Consider the following 24,516-nt stretch of genomic DNA (forward strand, 5'->3'; position numbering starts at 1 on the left):
CCCCTATTTCCCACCCAGAGCGAGGGATTGCTAAACCGCTCTGGGAATTGTAGCTCTTGTAGGGACTTGGGGGTCTCCTAAGAAATCTGAGCACCCTTAAAAAGCTACAGCTCCCAGCTGTGTTCGAAATTCCTATTGTTCTAGGCGCATTTTGGGACACGGAATTTCATTAGTGTGAGTCGTTTCCGAGCTCTGGGCGCAGTGCTGCACCTAAGATTTCAGATTAAAACTGCAGAGTGGAAGGAAAGGAGGACTTTTTTCTGCCTCCCCACTTCCAGCTACTCTCTGTAGACTGGAGAAGAGACCCTCTTAAGAATATTAGGGGGGTGGGCAGAGGAAGGACTAGACCATGTGAAAAATGAACATAATATTTTAACTGCAGTTCATTCATTTTCAGCTTCCGTGTTCTTGTTATATAGATATATAAAGTGTGCCTAGACTTGCTGTTCCCATAACCTAGGTCTCAGGTGCCATTGAGCTCCTAGCTTTCATATCTCAGTTTCTCACGCTGGCTCCCAGGATTCATTTGGGTGTGTGGGTAGGGGGAAACCATGACTCACAGATCCAGAGACTTCCCCACCCACAGAGGCTGGCCCAGGCGCAACCATATGCCAGAGAGGAATCCCAACCCCTCTCTCACTGCTGCTGCTGCTGCCGCCGCCTCCTCCTCCTCCGTCTCCTGACAGATGGTAACTGAGGCATAAATGGTGCCCCTGAATTGATCATTGTTCGGGGAGAGGGTTCATTATTTATCACATTTCGCTCCTGCTTTTCCTCCCAAAGGAGCCTGAGGCGGCAAATGCACAAAAAGAGAAAGCGTTTAAATCGGATAAATGCAATTCCAACATGTAGTATTATTATTGCTGGTGCCAAATGTTTTTCTCTGCTTTCCTTGGGACTACGTCAGTGAGTCTTGGTGTCTGGGCACCGCAGAGAAGAGGCGCACTCCATTGTCTCTTGAGACAGACGGGTGCTTCCGCCACCACCACCAGCAGTTAGCCTTTTCTCCTAGGGGCTCAAGGTGATTAAGCACTCCCCCCCACTCCATTAAAACTCCCACAACAGCCCTGTGAGGTAGGTTAGGCTGAGAAGGCAGTGAGTGGCCCCAAGGTCACACAATACGAGCTTCAGTGGCTGAGTGGGGATTCGAACCCAGGTCGAAGTGTAGAACCCAAACCACCACACCACTCTAACACTTGGACTTCATCAGTAGCTTACTTGCCATGATGCCTAAACAGAGCTTCCATGATCAGAGGATGAAGACCTGCCACTGGATGGCAGCTAACAGATTGAGGTTGAATCCTGACAAGACAGAAGTACTGTTCTTGGGGGACAGGGGGCTGGTGCGTGTGGGGGACTCGCTGGTTCTGAATGGGGTAACTGTGCCCCTGAAGGACCAGGTGCGTAGCCTGGGAGTCATTCTGGACTCACAACTGTCCATGGAGGTGCAGTTCAATTCTGTGTCTACCAGCTCCATCTGGTACGCAGGCTGAGACCCTACCTGCCCACAGACTGTCTCGCCAGAGGTGCATGTTCTGGTTATCTCCTGCTTGGATTACTGCAATCCGCTCTGTGTGGGGCTACCTTTGAAGGTGACCCGGAAACTACTTTCTTGTAGGGCCAGCTGGTGGGGGAGTGCTGCGGAGGCCACCAGAGGTTCTGGTACTGGCCACACTGGCTGGGGCTAATGGAAACTGGAGACCCCAGCAACCTGAGGGGTTCACATTGGCTACTCCTGATGTTGCTGAGACACACCATTCATTTAAAGCAGGCATAGGCAAACTCGGCCCTCCAGATGTTTTGGGACTACAACTCCCATCATCCCTAGCTAACAGGACCAGTGGTCAGGGACGGTGGGAATTGTAGTCCCAAAACATTTGCCTATGCCTGATTTAAAGCCCATGGCTCCTCCCATGGAATCCTGGGGGCTGTAGTTTGTTTGGCTTCTGGAAACTGGACCTGTGCAAAGGGCAAGCTGCTTCTTTGGGGGAAGCCATGTGCTTTGGAAGTCTGGTGGCCCAGCTGCTTTGCTTCCCTTGGAGAGGAGCAGTGGATCCCCTCCTCGAGCCACTGGTTGGTTCATTTCAACCTCCTCCTCCTTCCCAGTGTTGGTGCGGGGCCAAGCATCGGGGCCATTGCCAAACTCCAGCCCCCATCATGCATACCACTCTAGTCAAGGGGCAGAGGGGAATTGGCTGCCCCAATATCTGGAGGGGCCGCAGATATCACCCACTCTGGCGGGCAAGTGAAATCACACAGAGCTTTTTTTGGGGGGGAGGTCAGTATGATACCCAGGGGTTCAGCAGCAACCCCCCCAATGAATAAAGTGTGCAAAATATGCTCCCAAGCGTGCTCTACCTGGACTTCCTTGGCACAATTGAGGCCAGTAGCAGAATTGGGTTGTGGAAACGAAAAGGAAGCATTTCTTCTTCTTTTTTATCCTCGCTGCCCACCTGCTGGAAGAGCAAGCAAAAAATGGTCACGATTTAACCAGCTCAGCTTTGGAATTCCAGCACAGAATTCCATCAGGATCCTTGTTGATGCTATTTGTGTGTGTGTGTGTGTGTGTGTGTGCGCGCACACACACACACATCTCCCTCATTTATTTGGTGAAAGGAGGCTTTTCCCACCCACCTGTCTCCACCTGCAAGCGACACAGAATCGGGGTGCCGGTCATTCGGGCCAGGATCAGCTCTTTGGGGCCGTGTTATCAAAGAGAAAACAAAATGAAAACAGGCCATGTTCAAAATGCAGTTGAGAGATGTGGCTACCCAAGCAACGGCCAAGTCTCCCAGAACCGGAGCCTGTAGGTGCGTTGTTGCTATAGCAACCCAATCCCATGTGATAGCTTGCCTCGTGGTGTATCCCCCCCCCCGGTGTATTTGCTGTTTTGTTTTTTTTAAAAAAACTAAAAATTGCCACCGTTCTCATCACAAATGCTTGATGGGATTCTTCCCTCCAGGGAAGTGCTGCACTTAGCAAACACCTGATGTGTTTTGTGTGTGTGTGAACCCCCTGATGAAGAGTTCTGGGGGACTCTAAAGCTTGCTCACGGTTTTGTCACACTTTGGTAGCAGACTTTATAAAGGTGTTTTCGCTGTACTGTGTATTTTGGATTCCCTCCCATTCGAGCCAGCGTAGCTGTTATTGTCTTAAATATTCCTTCAGGGGTTATCCAAGAGAGAGTGCAACTGGCTCAGCTTTTGAAATTCACCAGGCGCATTTTGCACCTGGCTATGGCCACTTGTGACCAGGTGAAGATGCCCGGGCACCAGGATAATTCCTGACATCTCCACCATCTGGAGGTGCATCCCTGAGGATCCCTGGATCTCGACTGGTTTTCACACACTTAATGCCACATCCTGTCAAATTCTTTCTGTTCTATTTCATCTGCTCAATTGGAACGAATCTCAGAAACCAAAAAGTTGGTATTGAAGAAAGCGATCCCCTTTGTCCACAAGACTATTAAACCCCCTTGAGTCAAAATGCTGGGCCTGTAAAACGGTAAAGGTACCCCTGACCATTAGGTGCAGTCGTGACCGACTCTGGGGTTGTGGCGCTCATCTCGTTTTATTGGCCGAGGGAGCCGGCATACAGCTTCCGGGTCATGTGGCCAGCATGACTAAGCCGCTCCTGGCGAACCAGAGCAGCGCATGGAAACGCTGTCTACCTTTCCGCCGGAGCGGTACCTATTTATCTACTTGCACTTTGACGTGCTTTCAAACTGCTAGGTTGGCAGGAGCAGGGACCGAGCAACTGTAGCTCACCCCGTCGCAGGGATTCGAACCGCCGACCTTCTGATCAGCAAGCCCTAGGCTCTGTGGTTTAACCCACAGCGCCACCTGCGTCCCTGCTGGGCCTGTAATACCCATTAAAAGTGGCATTTGCCGCCGCACTGTGCCAACCACGATCTGGGAATGTCACCGTGCCTGGAGTGCTCCCCTCCAGCCCCCAACCCCCCCTCTTTCCCTGCCTTTTGACCCACTTTCCCTATTTGTCAGACTAATAGAAATGAGAGGCGGGGGGTTAGGAAGGTTTAGGCTCTGATAAAGAGTTTTGCAAGCCGCTGGTACCAGGATAAAGATTAAGCTGCCTTCTGCAGCCGCCAGGAGGAGGAGGCTCTCCGCAGATAGTCCCCCACATGGTTTCCCCGGGGGGAGGAGGAGGAGGAGGCCACAGCTGACTCGAACCTTTGTCTTTCCTTAGAGAGAGCAGGAGAGGGGGGAGCCATGGGGGGGGGGGGAAAGCTTCCTTAGTCTAGCTGCTTTGAGGATTCCACCAGTTGCGGACCTAGCCACCCTGTCCTGCTACGGCACGTACGTGTTTGCCGTGTCCGTCGTTTCCTTTAGGGAGCTTTCCGGATCAGCCAAGCCGGAAAGGGAACCTTGGCAGGGAGGCTGGTTCGCTCGGATCCTGGTAACGTCTGCATGCAAAGTGTGTGCTGCCCCAGCTGAGCTGCCACAAGGTCCTGGGTTCAATCTCTGCCACCTCCCAGCATTTTAGTATTTTTATCTCTCTCTCTCTCTCTCTCTCTCTCTCTCTCCCTATCCCTGGCATCCTGGGGGACACATAATAAGACCAGAGGTGGGGACTGAGGGCCGTACTCTTCTCTGCGCAAGCATCCAGGGGCCAAGTGGGAATATTGGGGGGAACAGCAAATGCACCTTGTGCCTCAGAAGAGCACAGTGGGTAAAAGTGGCTGTAGGTGGGGATCCAGAGTCTCTGAGTTTGAATCCCCGGTTGTGCTTTTGGAGAGCCACTGTGGTACAATGGTTAGAGTGTTGGGCTTGGACCTTGGGCCAGCCAGCGTCTCTCAGCCTGGCCTGTCTCGCGGGGTCGTTGTGAGGATAAAGCAAGGTTGGGAAGAGCCACATGCACAGTTGCCAGCCTGCAAAATACAGTGGTACCTCCGTTTATGAACTTGATTTGTCCCGGAGGTCTGTTCTTAACCCGAAACTGTTCTTTTAAAAAATAAAAATTATTAACAATTTCAACATAACAAATTATCAAAACAAATAATCTTCATTATTTCTCCCCCTTTCCCCCCTCCCCTCAGCTCCTCAATCTGATTTCTCAATTCATGTTGTTCTCTGCATATTATAAAATTGTATACATCCTTATATTTTCTATCTACTATGTTATCCCTCACTAAATTTGTGTGTGTTAATTCAAAACCTGCCAAAGAGTCCAGTTCATTTTGTTGTCTTTTTAAGTAATTTGTAAAAAGTTCCCATTTTTCTTTAAAGTCGCAATTGTCCTTATCTCGCAATTTGTATGTCAATTTTGCCAGTTCTGCATAGTTCATCAATTTCTCTTGCCACTGTTCTTTTGTCGGGGTTTAACCCGAAACCGTTCTTAACCTGAGGCGCGCTTTCGCTAATGGGGCCTCCCGCTGCCGCCGCGCGACTTGCGCTCACATCCCGGGGCAAAGTTCGCTAGCCGGAACACCTATTTCCGGGTTAGTGGAGCTCGTTACCCGAAGCGTTCGTTAGGAGGATGGTTCGTAACCCGAGGTTCCACTGTATTGCACTGCTCTGCTAAAGCCAAGTGGAGAACATTCATCCTGCGAGGCCATTTCCCTAGAACCCATATAGGGAGAGGGACATGCTTCTCTCCTGCTGGGGTCTGTATCACAGAATCATAGAATTGTAGAGCTGGAAGGGACCTTGGGGATCATCTAGTCTGACCCCCTGCAATGCAGGACTATGCAGCCGTCCCATATGGGGATTGATCCTGCGACCTTGGTGTTCATCTGCACCACGCTCTAACCAGTTGAGCTGTCCAGTATTGCCAGCACAACCCCTGCAAGGAATGCACTGGCAAAGCAGACCCACGCAGAGAGAGCAGGATTGAAGTCTCCGCTCATCAGCCGGTGGGTGGAGAGTCCAATCCTGCCCGGTGCTGCTTTGCCAGCGTATTTCTCAATTGGTGCTGGTAAAGCAGACCCCTCCACCCCCACTCAGTGGTTCACCTTCCCACCCATTGGTCACATTGATGTCATGCAACGCTTTGCAAGCCCCAACAACCGGCTGCTTGTCTGGGGCCTGCAAAGCACTTTCCCTGCTTCGATTCCAAACCATTCGGGCACAGGCAGCTCCAGCCAATGCTGTATCCTCTTCCCCAAAACAACAACAAACCTATGGTTACGTGAAACATACTTAATAAACACACACGATGTAACCGGCTGTACTTTGAATAAATAAGGTATACTATTCATTGTATCAAATTGTAGATTTCAACAGAAGTCTCATAAAGTTCAACGAAAAAAGCAGAAGACCCAGTGGATCAGTTCATGCGCTAGTCAGTTCATGCATAAAGTCTGTTAAGTCGTGGGTGAACATACCAGATGACACAGCGATTCTTCAATCAGCTCTTGTTTATTCACAGGCCAGAACAGAACTGAACTGAAGGGTTCAGCCAGCCTGCTTATATAGAGCTCCACTACAACGCAACTGTAACAACTTTCTGTAACTATCCAATCACTGAACGTCACTTTCAATCCCTTATTTGCATATGTGGACCTGAGTGACAACTATCTACAGTATCCCCCTGCTGGCCGAGGGTGAGAACTTCAGTACATAACAAGGTCCATACATGTATAAGTGTCTGTTTCACCTGTCGGTTCATAGAGTCCAATAATCCACATGAAGGGTTGTTACAGTTCCACAGAATCCTTTCACAGAGTCTAAGATGAGGATTTCCAGAATATTAGTCTTGTTTCGCCATCCTAGGCTTCATCAGTAGAACAGGCTCATATGTAGTATTACAGGATAGTGGATCTTATAGCATAGTAGCGGTTGCAACGCTTTGAAAGCCCCAACAACCACCTGCTTGTCTGGGGCCTGCAAAGCACTTTCCCTGCTTTGATTCCAAACCGTTTGGGCTCCAGCCAATTCTGTATCCACTTCCCCACCACTTACCCACTGAGGATCAGCCCTCGAGAGCGGAGGAGAGTTTCCTGGGCAGAGTGCTCATGCATTCTGCTCGCTTGTGTTTAGTAAGCACAACCTTCATGGGCAGGCAACCCTCTCTCTGATTTGGCGGCAGAATCAATGTGCCAGTTGGAGTCTGCTGCGTGAGGAGGGCAGCTGTGGGGAAATAGCACGTGGTCAAGTTGTTTTTCCCGGGAGGGAGAGGGGCGAGGCTGAGGCTGGTGACAGAGTTTAGCTGGAGGGAAGGCCGGGGTTTCTGACTCTCTTCCTGCAGGGCGTCTGTCCCGGAGCCTCCTGGGAATGCATGACTCAGCAAAAACCAGGATCGGGTGCCTGTCCATTGGCAGAGTGTAAAGGGGACATTGCTTGAATTTGGGGGTCGTTCAGGATGACGGGCAATTAAAGCTAAAAGTCCACTTTTCCAGCACTTTGCAGACACTGGCAGGAAAGTGTTGTTTTTTTTAGGTGTGTGTTTTGAAAGCATCTTTCTCGCTCTTGCTAATTGTGTACCGCTGCCGTTCCCTCGCGAGGGTTTTCTGCAGAATGCCTGTAGGCTTAGATTTCGCGAAGTGGGGTTTTTTTTTGAAAAGCATCTTTGCAACCCTGCGAGAGGGCACCTCCCCAGGGTGGAGGGAAAAACCCTCTGCTTCAGCCTGCTGGTGCAAAACCAGTCCATGCATGTGCCCTGATCTGGTGCAGCAAAGCGTATAGCGTTGGGCGATCTCGGTAAACAAGCCAAGTTGTAAGTGCCGCCATCCCTGCCCAATCCATTACTCCCTCCCTTCAAGGGCCTAGTTCTTACTGAGGCTGCAAGCCACATGTGTCTTGGCTTGTATCGCCTCAGCCTACGGGCAGCATGCTGGAACGCTTCTTCCCCATATGCAAAATAAGAAAATAAAACCCCTGCACGTAGAAGGCAAGCATCCCAGAGAATGTGTGTGCATCCTTTTCCCTGACATGCTGGCTTTCTTTATTCAAGGATATTTGTATAATGTTTGCGTACAGGAGCATTCGGTCAAGCGAGCAGAGTCTGAAAAAAGCACAATCCAAATTTGAAGGTTGGCTAGTTTGAGCGAGGGCTGGGCCAGTATTGAATCTGTTGTTGTTGTTTATTTGTTTAGTCATGTCCGACTCTTTGTGACCCCCTGGACCAGAGCACGCCAGGCACTTCTGTCTTCCACTGCCTCCCGCAGTTTAGTCAAACTCATGCTGGTAGCTTCGAGAACACTATCCAGCCATCTCGTCTTCTGTCGTCCCCTTCTCCCTGTGCCCTCCATCTTTCCCAACATCAGGGTCTTTTCCAGGGAGTCTTCTCTTCTCATGAGGTGGCCAAAGTATTGGAGCCTCAGCTTCACGATCTGTCCTTCCAGTGAGCACTCAGGGCTGATTTCCTTAAGAATGGAGAGGTTTGATCTTCTTGCAGTCCATGGGACTCTCAAGAGTCTCCTCCAGCACCATAATTCAAAAGCATCAATTCTTCAGTGATCAGCCTTCTTTATGGTCCAGCTCTCACTTCCATACATCACTACTGGGGAAACCATGGCTTTAACTATACGGACCTTTGTTGGCAAGGTGATGTCTCTGCTTTTTAAGATGCTGTCTAGTATTGAATCTACCCTGCACCAATTTGATTCACAAATAAAAACCTCCTTTAATTCTCTCTCCCTGCCCCCTTGTTTCCCAAGCGTATGGACAGTTTCTGTTTTCAAATTGCCTTCGTTTAGATGCTCAGGAAAATGGGCACAGTGGGGAGGGGGAACTCGCGCACAAACACATTCTGTCTTTTCATTTTGGGGGTGCTTGTCCAGGCAGGGGGCAGAAGGCGCTGAGCTCCCTTTCACTGGAGGTGCCGTAGCAGAATCTGGACTGCACCCTGCATGAAGCGGGTTGAGCTAGATGACCTTTGGGTTCCTTCCCAGCTCTGAGAAACCCTGGCAGTACAGCATTAACAATGGGAGGAAGGGAGGAGGGGACACCAGTGGCCTAACTCTGCACCAGGAAGCTTCCCACGGACACCTTCAACACTTTATTTTTTGGAAGCGGTTTTATTATTGTTTTCAAATAACACGAGTTTCCTCTCCCCACCCCAGATGGGGAACGCGAAGGGTGCAAGAGAGGGGCTCAAAGTCTGGTTCCCCTTCCCGCAAACCTCTCCACAGTATAAACGCACCTCCCACTTCATTAGCCGGGCTCCTGGAGTTGCCGCTTAGACCGCAGTGGCGGAGAAGCAGAATCTTCTGGTCACGTGCAACTAGAGGTCTGATCTCATCCTTTTCTGGCTGCTTTGCCCAGCAGCGCCGCCAACCCCCTTCCCTCCGCCACCTTCCAGGGCCGTGGCTGCCAGAGAGAGCCCCACGCAGCCCTTCCGAAGCCAGGCTTTCCTGCTTTTAGGAATTTGCCTCCTTGATCTTTCTGTGCTTTATAGGGTACAGGTTTGAGCTGGGGGAAATTCTGCATTCTCAGTGTGTGAAGAGCGTTGCAGAAACGGGAGAATTCAGAGGGATGCCCCAAGATGGAGGGGGAATCTGGGAACAGCCTCCCCAAAGCATCCCTGAGAGCTAGTACTGTATTTATCTTTCTCCCACCCCAATTATCAGCTAATTGTGTGTCATTGGGATTCTTTGTTGTGCCTTTGTGCTAAAACACACTGGCTTGTATCCAAAGTTTATCTCCTGCTCAGCGGGTCTGTTGATTTCAGCGGGTCTTTTCTGTGTATAAATTGTGTCTTTATTTAGTTCCATTGCTTTCAATGGCTCTCCTGCACCCCTTCTCACTTGGTTCTCACAACAACCCTGTGAGATAGAGAAGGCTGAGAGGCAATGACTGGCCCAAGCTCACCCAATGAGCATCGTGGCTGAGCAGGGATTCAAACCCAGTCCTCACATGTCCTAGCCCAGCGCTCTAACCACGACACCACACTGCCCCTCATGGTAACCATGCTGCCTCTCGCACCCTTCCTCTACATTTGTGCAATCTAGGAAGCTGTGATTTGGCGAGGCTTCCTTGCCGCATGTCCCATCACCCATGTGATGGCGATTAACATACGCGGACCCAGGCATCCCCAAACTCAGCCCTCCAGCTGTTCTGGGACTACAGTTCCCATCATCCCTGACCATTGCTCCTGTTAGCTAGGGATGATGGGAGTTGTAGTCCCAAAACAGCTGGAGGTCCAAGTTTGGGGATGCCTGTTCTTTCCTATGCAGAAGCGCTGGTGTGTTTGCAGCATTTAAAACATGGGTAGGCAAACTAAGGCCTGGGGGCTGGATCCAGTCCAATCGCCTTCTCAGTCCCACCGACGGTCTGGGAATCAGCGTGTTTTTACATGAGTAGAATGTGTGCTTTTATTTAAAATGCATCTCTGGGTTATTTGTGGGGCATAGGAATTCGTTCATTATTTTTTTCCAAAATATAGTCTGGCCCCCCCCCCCACAAGGTCTGAGGGACAGTGGACCGGCCCCCTTCTGAAAATGTTTGCTGACCCCTGATTGATTGATTGATTGATTGATTGATTGATTGATTTTAAATATTTTTTATTGGTTTTCTCTGTATACATCCTCTAACAATATTTCTCTAACAGTTTTCCGTATTTTCCTACCCCCTCCCCTGGACTTCCCTCATACTCCCATTTTGTTTTATTTCCATATTGTTCACCCTGCGTATTGTTTCCCCAAAATTTTCCCAATACATATAATTTATTTTTTTATTATTATTATATACAATTGTGATTGTTTACTCAAATCCTGCCAATGAGTCCAGTTCTTTATGTTGTCTCCTCATATATTGCTGACCCCTGATTTAAAAATCTCCTCCCTTTCTTCCCCTCCTGTTGTTTGCGTTTCTGTTACTAGTATTCATCGATTGGCTTTCGTTTTCATATGGTACCGTCAGTGTTTATAGTACTTTTGCAACGCACAAGCAGGGCAGATCTCTGCCCCGAGACACTTTGTAAAACTCAACACAGGAGAAACAACAGGCGAAGCGGGTGGGAAGGGGGTTAAGCAGCGAAGGAATACGCTGCTTATTTTAGTTATGCATGCTTCGGATTGGGTTGCAGGCTTTGTTGCAGCAGACAGTTTTCTGAGTGATTTAAAAAAGATTTCCAGACTCTTCCTCTGCTGTGTCTAGGGTTTTGCAGCCCAAAGATTTCCACTTCCTCCACGGAAAGAGAAGCAGTGCTGAGTGCGAAACCTTTGCTGTTTTCCCAGCGTGCTCAGGCACAAGCTTTGGCGAATCCCCAAAGGGTATAGTGAGTTCCAGAGATGTTGCCCCCAACCCCAGTTTTTGGGGGGGTTTAAATCTGTCGTTCTGCCTTTGTGGCCCTCCTTTCCTCCTGCAGGTCTCCTTACTTTATCCGGGTCCTTTTTGCAGACTTTGAAGCGCAAGGAGAAGGAGTACGAGCACGAGATGGAGCGGCTGGCGAGGGAGAAGATCGCCACGCAGCAGCGGCTGGCGGACCTGAAGCACGAGCTCAGCCAGTGGATGGATATCCTGGAGATCGACCGGATTATCCGGCAGACGGTTCAGCCGGAGGACGATCAAGCGTCTACCTCGACTGCGTCAGGTGCGTCCGAAATGCTGCCCAGCGGGGCCCGGTGGTGTGGCGGGTTGATTTTTGGGGGTGGCGGGGCACACAGAGATGCGCTCACGGCTGTAGCTCATTGGTAGAGCACCTGCTTTGTAGAATCGTAGAGATGGAAGGGACCAACCTGGGATTCGAACCCACAACCTTGAGATGAAGAGTCTCATGCTCTGCCAGCTTGAGTGCTCCTGGAAAACTGAGCTATCTTTCGCGTGCAGAAGGTCCCAGGTTCCACTCCTTGGGATCTCCAGTTGAAATCCTGTCTGAAATCCTGCAGAGGCACCGCCAGGAAGCATAGGCAGCTCCCAAGCTAGATTGGTCTTTGGTGTGTCTGTATAAGACGGCTTCCTATGTTCTTCTGCGCAGTTGGCTGCATTCTGAACCATGTACTAAACTCCCATCCAGGGCCAGCCCACTATGGTATGCAAGCAGCTCTGCACATGCCCCAAAAGCAGTTCAAAAACCATCCAGGAAAACTCCCCTCCTCTGGCCCCCTCCCCAGCTGCCATGTCTGAGGCTATACCGTTTCAGGCTCGCATGATTTTAATGCTCCTTCCTGCAAACAAATTCCCTGGAGGTAGAAAACTAGCTTCTCAGGGTGACAGAATACTTTCCCCTTGTATAATAATAATAATAATAATAATAATAATAATAATAATAATAGTAATAATAATAATTTATAATAATAATTTATTATTTATACCCCACCCATCTGGCTGGGTTTCCCCAGCCACTCTGGGCGGTCTCCAACAAAACACTAAAATACAATAACCTATTAAACATTAAAAGCTTCCCTAAACAGGGCTGCCTTCAGATGTCTTCTAAAAGTTTGGTAGTTATTTTTCTCTTTGACATCTGGTGGGAGGGCGTTCCACAGGGCGGGCGCCACTACCGAGAAGCCCCTCTGCCTGGTTTCCTGTAACTTGGCTTCTCGCAGCTAGGGAACCGCCAGAAGGCCCTTGGCACTGGACCTCAGTGTATATTATTAGCTTTCTGTGAGCAGGAATGAAATACATTTTTTAGATTTGTTTTTTTATATGGATTCTGAAGTGGTGCAGCCCAAACACACATTTCCCATCTCATGACGGGGGTGGTGCAGTCTCTGTTGACTACGCCAGGAAGTGACTGTCTGTAACTTTCGGACACGATGAAGTTCGTATGTTCATGTTCCATTGTGCCAGAGAGGCAGTGATACCAGTTGTTGCCAATTAGCTACTGCGCTAAGATCAGGGTGCTGGTTTTAGTGTGGAAACTTGGTGCCAGAATACCTGAAAAATTATCTCACCCCTTGTAATATACCTTACAGATCACTGTGCTTGGCAGGTGAACATCTGCAGATGCCATCATTAGACAGGCACCATCTCTGTTGTCTGTTTCTGGTGTCTTCTGAAGACCTTCACCTTCTAACAAGCCTTTTAAGTAGAGGCTGAGGCTGGGATAGCTCAGTTGGTAGAGCATGAGACTTAATCACAGGGTCAAGGGTTCGAGTCCGACATCGGGCAAAAGGTTCCTGCATTGCAGGGGGTTGGACTAGATGACCCTCAGGGTCCTTTCCTGGATGTGAGGGCGATCTGGCTGCGACATCTGTCACCCCATTGATCGCCAGGGTTCATTCGGCTGATCTGGCTGGCTAGGCGGGTGTCCCCTTCCTCCCTCACCGCTCCATGTGCGTCCCTCCCGAAGCTGCGCGCTCGGTGGAAGAGGACGACCATCCCAGATAGAAGGAGTGTACCGTTCTTCGGTCAAGGGTATACGATAGCTGCGCTCCCTTGCTAGAACCTCCAAACTTCAGGAATTTTCACTGTGTGCCACATCTGGGCTCCTTTGTCAGAAAGAGTGAGGATACACACCAGTGTTAGAAACTCAGATATATAAGCTAGGTGACCAGAACGGAATGCCTAGTTGCCATTTTTGGGCAAGGTGAAATTACCTTTCAAATGATGGGCTGACTGTGATTGATTCTCAGTTAAACATCTGGCTAGTTCAGTGGCCAGCCTCGAGCTAGGTTATGAAAGATGAGAAAAGTCACTCTATCCACGGACAGTCCATCCACACACACACACTCACACTGGCCTATTCCGACCTCTTTTTCTTAATGGTGACACGGACCATTCATAACGTAAAAGTATTCTTTGCAGCTGTCAGCAGGGCAGTGGGGTGGGGTATGTGAAGAGAAGCTGCAACAATGAACTGTAAAGCTTTTCACTGCTCCTGCTCAGGCTGCAGAGAAAAAAACATGGTGGTTCCTGAAATCCATTCCGATTTTACAGATAAAAAAGAACTGATATAATTCTACAGGATGTGGCATTAGTGTGTGAAAACAGTCGCGATTCAGTGATCCTCAGGCACACACCTCCAGAGGGTGGAGACGCCAAGCATCTTCACTTGGTCCCAAGCGGTCGATAGCCTTGCGCAAAATGTGCCTCTTTTCAAACACAGAGCAAGTACTATGGAGATAACGGAGTTATACAAAATACGGACTATTGAAAAAGATGCAGTAGAAAAGGTTTGATAATAGGACCCATGTGAAAGGGAAGGTGGGAAGTCCAGAGATTCGGAGGAATCTTTAAATGTGGGTGGGTGTGGTTGCATTGCTAGAATTTTATATTTGTAAAATCAAAAATTATTTCCAAAAAAAAATAAAAATTTCAAACATGTACAGTGGACGCTCGGGTTGTGAACGTGATCTGTGCGGGATGCACGTTCACAACCCACAGCGGCACATCTGCACATGCGTAGGTTGCCATTCGGCGCTTCTGCACATGCGGAAAGCGTGATTTAGTGCTTCTGCACACGCGAGGGTTGCCATTCAGCACTTCTGCGCATGCGCAAAGGATGATTTAGTGCGTCTGCACATGCGCGACCGCCGAAACCCGGAAGTAATCCATTCCGGTACTTCTGGGTTTGGGCGGTCCGTAACCCGAAAAAACACAACCCAAAGCATCTGTAACCCGAGGTATGACTGTAATAAATACATGTGCCCCCGTTTTGTCCTCTCCACAGAGGGTGAAGACAACATGGACGAAGACATGGAAGACGACCGACCGGCGAACTCCTTGCCAAAGCTGTCCCACCGCCAGCACCCCGAGCTCTTGAAGGCGGTGCCCCCCATCGCCGCCTCGCACCACCCGTCCGTCCTGCCTCTGGCCCAGAAGCACGCCCCTCCTCCTCCTCCGCCACCGCACGCGCAGCCCCCCCTTCCGCCCCAAGCGCTGGTGCCTCCCCAGGCCATCGTCCCCGCACAGACTCACCTGGTGGCGGCCTCCACCGTTCAATCGACTGTTATCGCCCACACGGCCACCACGCATGCCTCCGTCATCCAGACTGTCAACCACGTCCTGCAGGGGCCGCCGGGCAAGCACATTGCGCACATTGCCCCTTCCTCCGCCTCCAGCCCGGTCCAGCTCACGGCCGCCGCCCAGCCCATCGGCCACATCACGGTGCACCCGGCCGCCCTCAACCACGTGGCGCACCTGGGCCAGCAGCTCCCCCTCTACCCACAGCCCGTGGCGGTCAGCCAGCCGGTGGTCAGCCACATCGCCCACACCATCTCTCACCAGCAAGTGAACGGGACGGCCGGCCTGGGGCAGCCGGCCGTCATGGCCAAGCCGGCCGTCGGGACTCAGGTGGTGCACCACCCGCAGCTGGTGGGGCAGACGGTCTTGAACCCCGTCACCATGGTCACCATGCCTTCGTTCCCAGTGAGCACCTTGAAGCTGGCTTAGGGACCGCCGGGCGCCCGGCCGAAACTCCATACATTCCAAACTGCGTGCCCCCCCCCCCCGTTGTGAAGTGAGGAGGGAGGAGGAGGAAGAGGGGAGGGTGCAACAGGTCTGGGGAGGAGGGGGGTGGGGACAGGAAAAAAAAAGATTAAAAGACACACACAACACACACGCTGTTCTTTTCTTCTTTCTCCTCCCGCTTTCCCCTTTCTTGATTTCTATTAGGCAACCTGGTAATTGAGAAAAACCAGGTCCTGCTACTGCACTTGAATTTCCCCCAATCAGAACATTTAATGAACAGTCCTACTTAGTGATTATTAATCCCCCCCTTTTTTTCCATGTAATCAACGAAGTATGACTATAATAATGTTCTTAAGACATTTTTTCCCCTTCCCTCCCCCTACCCTGTTTATTTTTATTTTTATTTTTTTAAATGTGTTGCTTCTTTGTAGGTTTGTTTTTTTTAAAAAAAAATGGCTGATCTCTTTATGGAGAGACTTTGCATAGATTAAGAAGAGGAAGAAGAAGAGAATCATAGAAATATATATATTATATATTTATATATATATCTACCTGCCTATAGCTACATATATATATAAATATTGTTATCAAATGAAGGCCGTTGAGAAGGCTGATTGCTTTTTTTTTCCCCTTGCAGGAATATTAGACACGTTAACAGAAAATTTGAAAAAAAACAACAAAACAAACAATAATCTCTTCCTTTTGGAAAGAGAAGACAGAGTTATCCTTTTTAAATGAGCATCTTTCAAAGACAGATGGTTTGGTGGACCAGGGTAAAACCATATTTAAACTAAAAAAAAAAACATACGCGACATGTTGCAGTATTTTTTTCCTTTCCGTATATTTGCATTTCAGTTCAACCATCAATAATCACTGTGACTTGTTACTGGCATTTTAAGGAAACCCTCTGTCTAATAAAAGGAGAGAGAAAAAATTGCACACAACTGGATTTTTTGTTGTTGTAATTCCTAAAGGGTCTCGTTTTATAAATTACTCGCTGTGTTCGCCTTTGTTCCTTTTCCGCTTTTTATTATTATTTTTAAACATGCACGATTTGCAATAATGTTACTTTCTCTCTGCATGGATTGAGGGTGGGGGGGGCAGTCGAATTCTGCTGCTGTGTATTCAACCCGGCTGAGGTTGCCATGGCCCCATTCAGATTACTGGAAGAGATAATCAAGTTGTCCCAGCAAGCGGACACTGGGATGTGAGAGACTTCAGTGGGGTTTACGGTGCCTCGATTTCCCCTCTGAGATGACAACCTCATAAGTTGCTGCATTTTTCAATGTGTTTTTCAAAGCCTAGGGCCTAAACAGGTTGAAAGCGAAAATAAAGAGCCGCTGGATAGTAGAAAGGGACACCTGGTTGACCCACATTCCCTCTGAAGATGAGGACCATGCTGTGCCATACTCTCGGATCTGTGGCTGCAGGGAAAGTTGAGAATTCCCTGCCAAGTACCCAGTGGCCTCGATGTGTGGCTTTTGTTGTTGTTCTTCCAGGGGTGTTTTTTTTTGGGGGGGGGGACACGGGATGCTTCCTCGTTCAACTTTGATCTGCCAGGCATATTAACCTTAGAAGAGTGGAGCTTTTTAGGGAAGGAGCACAGCCCAGTGGGGCCCAAGGCTCTTCAACATTTCTGCGGGGAGAGAGAGAGAGGCTTTGGCTGGTTGCCTCCGAGGCGGGGCCTCAAGAACGCGGAAGGCGGAGCTATGAGCAGCTGATAACAAGCTCCTCCCACTCTTGCTTTTGGCTCCTCCCCTAGATAGGATAGTACTCATTTCCTTGGAGATTCTGAGCATTTCCCTTTTCTTGCAAGGGATCCTATTCGGAATAAGGGAATTTCCCTTAAAAAAAGGGAAACGTTGGCAGCTATGATTCTGAGTAGTCAAATTTTCAGGTCAAACCCTAAGACAGAATTTTAAAATGCCAGGCTTGGTTTCCTTCCCAGACACCGCTGAACGGTTCAAATGGCATGTGTAGTCTCTGTTCTTTCAAATTACTTCTTTCTTTTTCTTTTGAGGGGGCTGTAACATTGTTGTTCCAGATTTTGGAGGTGGTGGGGAGGGGAACATGATAGAATTGTATGAAGTTAATGTGCAGCATGTAAAAAACGGATCGGGAAATGTTTTTCTCCAATTATCATAGTGCCGGAATTCGTGGACATTCATGAAACTCAGTGCTGACAGATTCGGGACGGGCCAAAAGGACTACGCACAATGTGTAGTTGAACTAGTGGTTTGATTCCCACAAGAGGCAGTGATGGCTACCAAAAAAAGGATTCGTGGAGGATAACACTGTCAGTGACTACTAGCTGCGATGGCGGCTTCAGTATGCTTGTGAATATCTGTGCGTGGAAACCATGGGAGGAGAGAGATCTCTGTTGTACTCAGGTTTTGTTTTTCCCAGATACCTGGTTTGCCACTGAACAGGAGGCTGTGCTAGATAGACCAATGGCCTGATCCAACAGGTCTCCTGGGTTCTTACAAAGTAAGAGATGCTTCCTTTCTCCCCCCTCTCAAATGAGAGTAGAGCCTGGGAGTCATGCAGTGAAATTGGCAGTAGATTCAGAAAGCCACACTCAATGAATAAATCACTTAAAGGGACCCCTGACCATTAGGTCCAGTCGTGGCCGACTCTGGAGTTGCGGTGCTCATCTTGCTTTACTGGCCGAGGGAGCCGGCATTTGTCCGCAGACGGCTTCCAGGTCATGTGGCCAGCATGACTAAGCCGCTTCTGGCAAACCAGAGCAGCGCACAGAAACGCCGTTTACCTTCCCGCCGGAGCAGTACCTATTTATCTACTTGCACTTTTGACGTGCTTTCGAACTGCTAGGTTGGCAGGAGCAGGGACCGAACAATGGGCGCTCACCCCGTCATGGGGATTCGAACCGCCGACCTTACAATCAGCAAGTTCTAGGCTCAGTGGTTTAATCCACAGCGCCACCTGCGTCCCTAGAAATCACTTGGGGCACTGGAATGCCATGAGTGTTGGGTTTAAAATGAGATAAGATTAATTTGTGGAGGTTAGATCTAGTGGCCGAAAGCCATGAAAGCGTAGGGGGGGGGTGATTCTGATTCAGGACAGAAAGTTTGAATACCAGTTGCTGAGGGGGGACAGGCAACAACAGCCCCTTATAGTCCCCTCTGTGGTTACCTGTTCCGTTGCAGAGGATCTGTCATAATGTGTTCAGAGTGGCTCAGTCGCGAGAGCTCGAGACTCTTGAATCTCAGGGTTGTGGGTTCGAGGCCGACGTTGGGCAAAAGATTCCTGCGTTTCAGAGGGTTGGACTACATAGCCCTTGGGGTCCCTTCGAACTCTGCAATTCTATGTGCCCCTTCTCAGTGCCACTGATTACCACCCATTCAAGGATACAGTCCACTACAGTGGTGCCTCGCAAGACGAAAATAATTCATTCCGCGAGTCTTTTCGTCTTGCGAAGCACGGTCCATCGCAACTGCGCCTCTTCAAGCGGCTTTAAGAAAAAAGCGCAAGACGTTTTCGTCTTGCGAAGCAAGCCCATAGGGAAATTCGTCTAGCGAAGCAACGCAAAACCGAAAAACCCTTTGGTCTAGCGAGTTTTTCGTCTTGCGAGGCATTCGTCTTGCGGGGCACCACTGTATAGAAAAGGACCTGAATATGGTAAGTCCAAAGTTCTGTTCTACCTATTTTGGGGAGATGCATCTAGGCATGTGACACACTTATGGGGTACCTACAGGTCATATGTCATCGGCAGCTGGTGGGGCCAAAGGCAAGGAGACGGACAGTAGGTGGCGTTGGAGCCAACCAATTCTAATACTGCCCTCATCCTCCCCTCTGCTGAGTTCTAGGGCGACCCAGAGACTTCAGAAGGAAACTGACGGGCAATGCCAACCCCTGGACAGGTTGTAAGTAAGGTAGTCAGGTGAGGACAAGCCAATTGGTAAAGGTAAAGGGACCCCTGACCATTAGGTCCAGTCATGGACAGCTCTGGGGTTGCGGCGCTCATCTCGCTTTATTGGCCGAGGGAGCCGGCATACAGCTTCCGGGTCATGTGGCCAGCATGACTAAGCCGCTTCTGGCGAACCAGAGCAGTGCACGGAAACACCGTTTACCTTCCCGCCGGAGCGGTACCTATTTATCCACTTGCACTTTGATGTGCTTTCGAACTGCTAGGTTGGCAGGAGCTGGGACTGAGCAACGGGAGCTCACCCCGTTGCAGGGATTTGAACCTCTGACCTTCTGATCAGCAAGTCCTAGGCTCTGTGGTTTAACCCACAGCGCCACCCGTGTCCCTCCAATTGGTACATTTGCCCAAATAGACCATCCTCCATGGTCAGATGTTGCTTTCTTGTTTTAGTTAGAGCAGAGGCACATTGAAGGAGGCAAGGATGAGATGCGGGCTGCAAGGTTGTCCACTTTAACCTGGGAATAAACATCTGCTTCACTGCTAGTTTGGGCTGCATGAACAATGGTGCACTGAATGGAGATCCTTCTAACATTTTGCAGGATGCTAGTATGTGAATGTACCATGTTTGGTGGGGGGGGGATGGGGACGGGAACCTGGACAGAGAAGAGGTGGGTGTATCCTGGCAGAGAGTGCATGTTTGGCTGGGACCCTGAAGCAGAGCCCTGTGCAAACCGTAACATTTTGTTGCAGAGACGCCTGGTCTTTCCTAAGCATCTATTGCAACGGGGATGGTCTGCCACCTAGTGCCAGTGCCTGTGATTGCATGACTGCATTAAGGCTGCACAGAAATAGTAATACGCTCCGAGCCTGTGTTGCAATGAGATGAGGAGCGCTTCTGGCTAGGCTGCCAGCCATACTTGCCTCCTGACAGTCCATTCTACCCCCTCCTTATTTTCCCTTCCAAATGACTGCTGTGCATGTTTAGTCCTCGTTAAGCTGTTTAGAAAATTGGAGAGACTTTTTTGTTGCTACTTGGGTGCATTTCAGTACAGTGGTGCCTCGCAAGACGTGAGTCTTTTCGTCTTGTGATGTTTTTCGTCTTGCGAAGCACGGTCCGTCGCAACTGCGCCTCTTCAAGCGGCTTTAAGAAAAAAGCGCGAGACGTTTTCGTCTTGCAAAGCAAGCCCATAGGGAAATTTGTCTAGCAAAGCAACGCAAAACCGAAAAACCCTTTCGTCTAGTGAGTTTTTTGTCTTGCGAGGCATTCGTCTTGCGGGGCACCACTGTATTCCCCTGAACATGCTGGCCTCCTGTTTGTGGCTCTGCTTTAGGGATGTGATGTCTGTTTTGAACAGCAAGCTGCATCAGTTGAAGTCACCTGGCAAAGCTCTTTTTCCTCCTCCTGTACGTCCAGCTCAAGGTTTTCAGACAAGTGGTATGGGGGCTGTTCAGTCACTGCCAAGAACAGTATGCTGGCCTAGATAAGCCAGTTTGCTTTGGTTGGCTCAAGCAGGAGTCTGGTATGATGACCTCAGGGTTGGACTGCTGCACTGCGCTCCGCATGGGGCTGCCTTTGAAAGCAGCCTTCGAGGAGCGCAGAACATGGCCATCCTGGCGGCTGACACAATTCGAATCTAGCAGATCACAGCACCACCAGTGCTGTCAAAACTGATTGACAGTTCAGAATGCTGCTTTTGAGCAATAAAGCTCATTGCAGCTCAGGACCACGATATATTCTGGAACGCGCCTCAAGATATGAACCTGCCCAGATGTTTAGACCTCCTTATGAGGCACTTTTCTAGGTCTCCCTCTGAGGGAGGCATGGAGGGTGGTGACACAGAAGAAGGGCCTTTTCAGTGGTGGCTCCCTGTCTCTGGAATGCTCGCCTCAGCGAGATGTTGTTTGTGGCTACCAGTGTGGGGGCCAAACCTTCCTGTGGCTGCTTATTATGGGGGTTGTTTTGTTACATTTTTATAGTACGACCCATTTATATTAATATATTTAAATGTGCTGGAGTCTCGCTGGAGACTTTTGGTAACAAGCAACAAGCAAGAAGAATAAGAAACTACAATAATTTGAATGGAGTCTCCATTGTTAGAGGTTATGACCCTTGTTACCAAAGGAGGCAGTTGCTTGTTCACTTTAGGACAGTGTTTCCCAACCTTTTTTGGGCAAAGGCACACTTGTTTCATGAAAAAAATCTCGAGGCACACCACCATTACAGCCCCGTGACGTCAGCGCGCAGCGTCACGCCGGGAGGGACATGAATTGCTAGCAAATTACATAATCACCTCCTTGAGGGCTGGCTCATCTTCTCCGAAGGCAGAACCCCATTAATTAACAGGACAGACTCACACCATAGCCAAGACGAGGGGGGAAAACCTCAGTCATGCACAGTCATGCACATGTGGGGACTAAATGAGGACGAAGACCGGGCAGAGAGCAGGGTTCAAATCACCCCACCTGGCCAGGACAATCCCTGGGTGCTCCCTTGGGCCACTCGCCTGACCCACCTCGCAGGGCTGTTGTTGCGAGGATAACACGGGGAAAACCACGCGCGCCCCCGGGAGCTCCTTGGAGGAGAAAGCGGGCGATGAATGCAATGCACGAAATATATGAGAGGCGACCAGGTTTTGCAGGTGAGGGGCCCCCGCCAGCCTCCGCTTCCAACACCCGGCGCAACGACGCCGAAGTTTCCCCCCGGGCTCGGCTCGGGGAGCAGCGCTGCTCCCCCCCGGCTCCCCTTCGCCCTCCCGGCTCTCTCTGCCGCCCACTGGGGACCCCCCTCACCTGCCAAGTCCGGAGCGCCGGTGGAAGTTGCATGCATGCATGCAGGGCGCCGCGTTGCCATTGCATTGCACTGCACTCCATGCAACGCCTGCACGCATGCATTGCCTTGCACGCCCGCCAAGGGGTCTCCCCGCGGTCCGATGCGTCCCCTCCGGCGCGGATGCAGCATTGCAAAAATAAACCCCCCCCCCGACGCAGCCCTACCTGGGGGGCAGCCTCCGCCGCTCCGCCTCCGCGGGGATCCCCGGGCTCCATCCTGCCGCCCGATCTCCGCGGGGGCACAGGCAGGCTGCGCGGGGTCTGCGCGGAAGAGCCCCTGCCCGCCCGGCCGCCGCCGCCGCGCTCATTCCATGGCCGGGAGAAGAGCGCTTCAAACAAAACGCCCGGCCCGCCAGGCCACGCTGAGAAACGTAGTTTGCGCACCCCGCGCGGGCGCGGAGCCCAAGGGCGAGGGGAGTACGGATCCCGGCAGCCCCCGCGCCGGGGACGGAGGGGGAGAGGCCGGGTGCAGGGATGGAGGGACGGGAGGGCGAGCGAGTGAGTGAGTGGCAGCCGCCAAGCCTTGGCCGAGAGCCAGGAAGGGCCTCCCCGGAGGAGGAGGAGGGAGGCGCAGAGCGGGAGGGAGGGAGGGAGGGAGGGAGGGAACCCCAGGGGTCATCTAGTGACGGCGCCCCAATCGAAAATTTTACTTAAATAAAAAAATCTTTCGAATTTTTTAATTTTTCCCGCGGCACACCAGGCAACATCTCGCGGCACACTAGTGTGCCACGGAACAGTGGTTGGGAAACACTGCTGTAGGAAGATGTAACTTTTGGTCTGAGGTCACACTCCATTCTCACAGGGTCATTGTTGTCGTTTTATGAGCAACAAAGAAAACTTTTTACTCATTAGAAAAAGCTTTGACAATATGTATTTTCTTTTAATCCATTGGTTGCACTTAAAAGATAAATAAACTCTTGAGCAATAAAGAAAATATTCTGCTCCTGACAAAAATAAGGCAGTACACAATATTCATAAAATACTATTATGCAGAAACATTATAATAAACAGGTACAACAAAGTTTGCACAGTTAAATTCATTAATTTTTTTGTTGTTTTTGGTTGTGTTTCCTTTTTCTCTCTGTGTGTTTTTTTTAACATAGTAAAGTGTCGTATATAATACATTCTCCAAAAATGTAGTGCACTGTGTTCTCATTTTTAAAACATGGATGAACCCATCAGGTTTTAAAGGGGGTTTGGGGGATTTTAAAGACTTCTTCACCTTTCAACTGAATGAAAATGCACACAAAATCGGAAAAGCGGTTTCCTCGCCTGCGACACTGTGTGGCAGACCCATGCATGTTTCCAACACTTAACTTGGCACAAGGAAGAAAGAGAAAAAACGACAGGACTAAGGGACAAACCGTGTGAGCATGCCAGCATTAGCCAAAAAAAGAGAGAGTCAGTTTCCTGATTTAAGACACTCCCCTCTATTGCATTCCAAGGGAAAAGGAACAAAACAAACCCAACTAGCTGGAAGTCAGCGATGCTTTGGGGGCTAGCTGCCCCACCTCCCATGTCTGTTTCTCCAGCAGTTAAGAGTACTGGGTTAAATCCTGCAACGGTCTATATAACAGAAAAAGCTGAAGAACAACGAGGCAGCATAAAAACTGAAAGATCCTCAAACGGGCAATGGAGAAGGAAACCAGGGCAAGTATACATAATTATTTCATGCATTTGTAGAATTCAGCACCTCGTTGGGCTCCACAGTTTGGCTGGTTGGTTGGTTGTTCTCTTTTTTTAAATAAAAATAAAAATCAAGATTCTTAGCCCTCATTGTTGTGCAGAAAAAACCAGGACTACCTGCCTGCTGCCCTCCTTTTCCCACTATTTTTCGGTGAGCTTTCTCTGTCCGTGGCTGGTTATCATGGTTTCCCCGTTCAGGGCCAAACACTTCAGGATAAAATGCTTCATAGGGGTGGCATAAGTAGAGGGAAGCCTGTTTTTTGGCGCTTAACTTCCACAGAGCTTCTGCCGTGCCGCAAACGCTGGGAGGAGATGGGGCCCTCCTGTTTGCAGACGAGCTTCAGAGAACTACAGGCTCATTTCCCGGCATAAAGTCCTTGGTCTATGCGCAACCTCAGAAGGATGCCCCACCTCGGTCTATGCCCGATCTCATAACAGAATTTGGCGCAGCTTGTCATAGATGCTGCTTGCTTAGAACAGGGAGGTGCTCTTGAAATACTGGCAAGAAGGTGGGGCGTTGGGAAGGGTGTCCTGCAGGTGGGTAGGTGGGTTCGAAGACGGACAAGGCTTTGCACAAATTACAGTGGGGGGCACGCACATCAAGTCTTCCTTCTGCCCAGGCTCGCCACCCTTTGACCATCCCAGTGCTGGGAAACTCAATTAACACAACAAACTGGAGAAACGAAAGACACACAAATATTTTTTGGCCCTGAAATACAGAGTCTGCAGCGAAGACTCTCGTGTGTGTGCACACACAACCTCAACTCCTGGTGGGAAGCCACCTTGTTTTTCCTGTGTGCTTTTTCTTCTCCTGGAAAGAACTCTCTCAGGTATTTACAAACATTATTACATGGAAGAAGA

General features: G+C 49.9%; 1 protein-coding gene and 1 long non-coding RNA gene across 2 annotated transcripts in view; both read left to right on the forward strand.

Moving 5' to 3' along the window:
* MNT (MAX network transcriptional repressor) overlaps nt 1-16,198 on the forward strand; it is a 62,950-nt gene extending 46,752 nt beyond the window's left edge. Inside the window, exons 5-6 of the mRNA XM_081173026.1 lie at nt 11,301-11,493; nt 14,515-16,198. Coding sequence (XP_081029152.1) covers nt 11,301-11,493; nt 14,515-15,236 — 915 coding nt within the window. The 3' untranslated portion in view covers nt 15,237-16,198. The remainder of the gene's footprint in view (nt 1-11,300; nt 11,494-14,514) is intronic.
* A 4,233-nt stretch (nt 16,199-20,431) lies between these two features.
* On the forward strand, nt 20,432-23,708 carry LOC308574943. Its single transcript, XR_014002655.1, has 2 exons — nt 20,432-21,290; nt 22,733-23,708. It is a non-coding gene; the product is annotated as an uncharacterized lncRNA (long non-coding RNA).
* The last annotated feature ends 808 nt before the right edge of the window (nt 23,709-24,516 follow it).

Source organism: Podarcis bocagei (assembly GCF_964188305.1).
Source record: "Podarcis bocagei genome assembly, chromosome: 15".
NCBI lineage: Eukaryota > Metazoa > Chordata > Lepidosauria > Squamata > Lacertidae > Podarcis > Podarcis bocagei.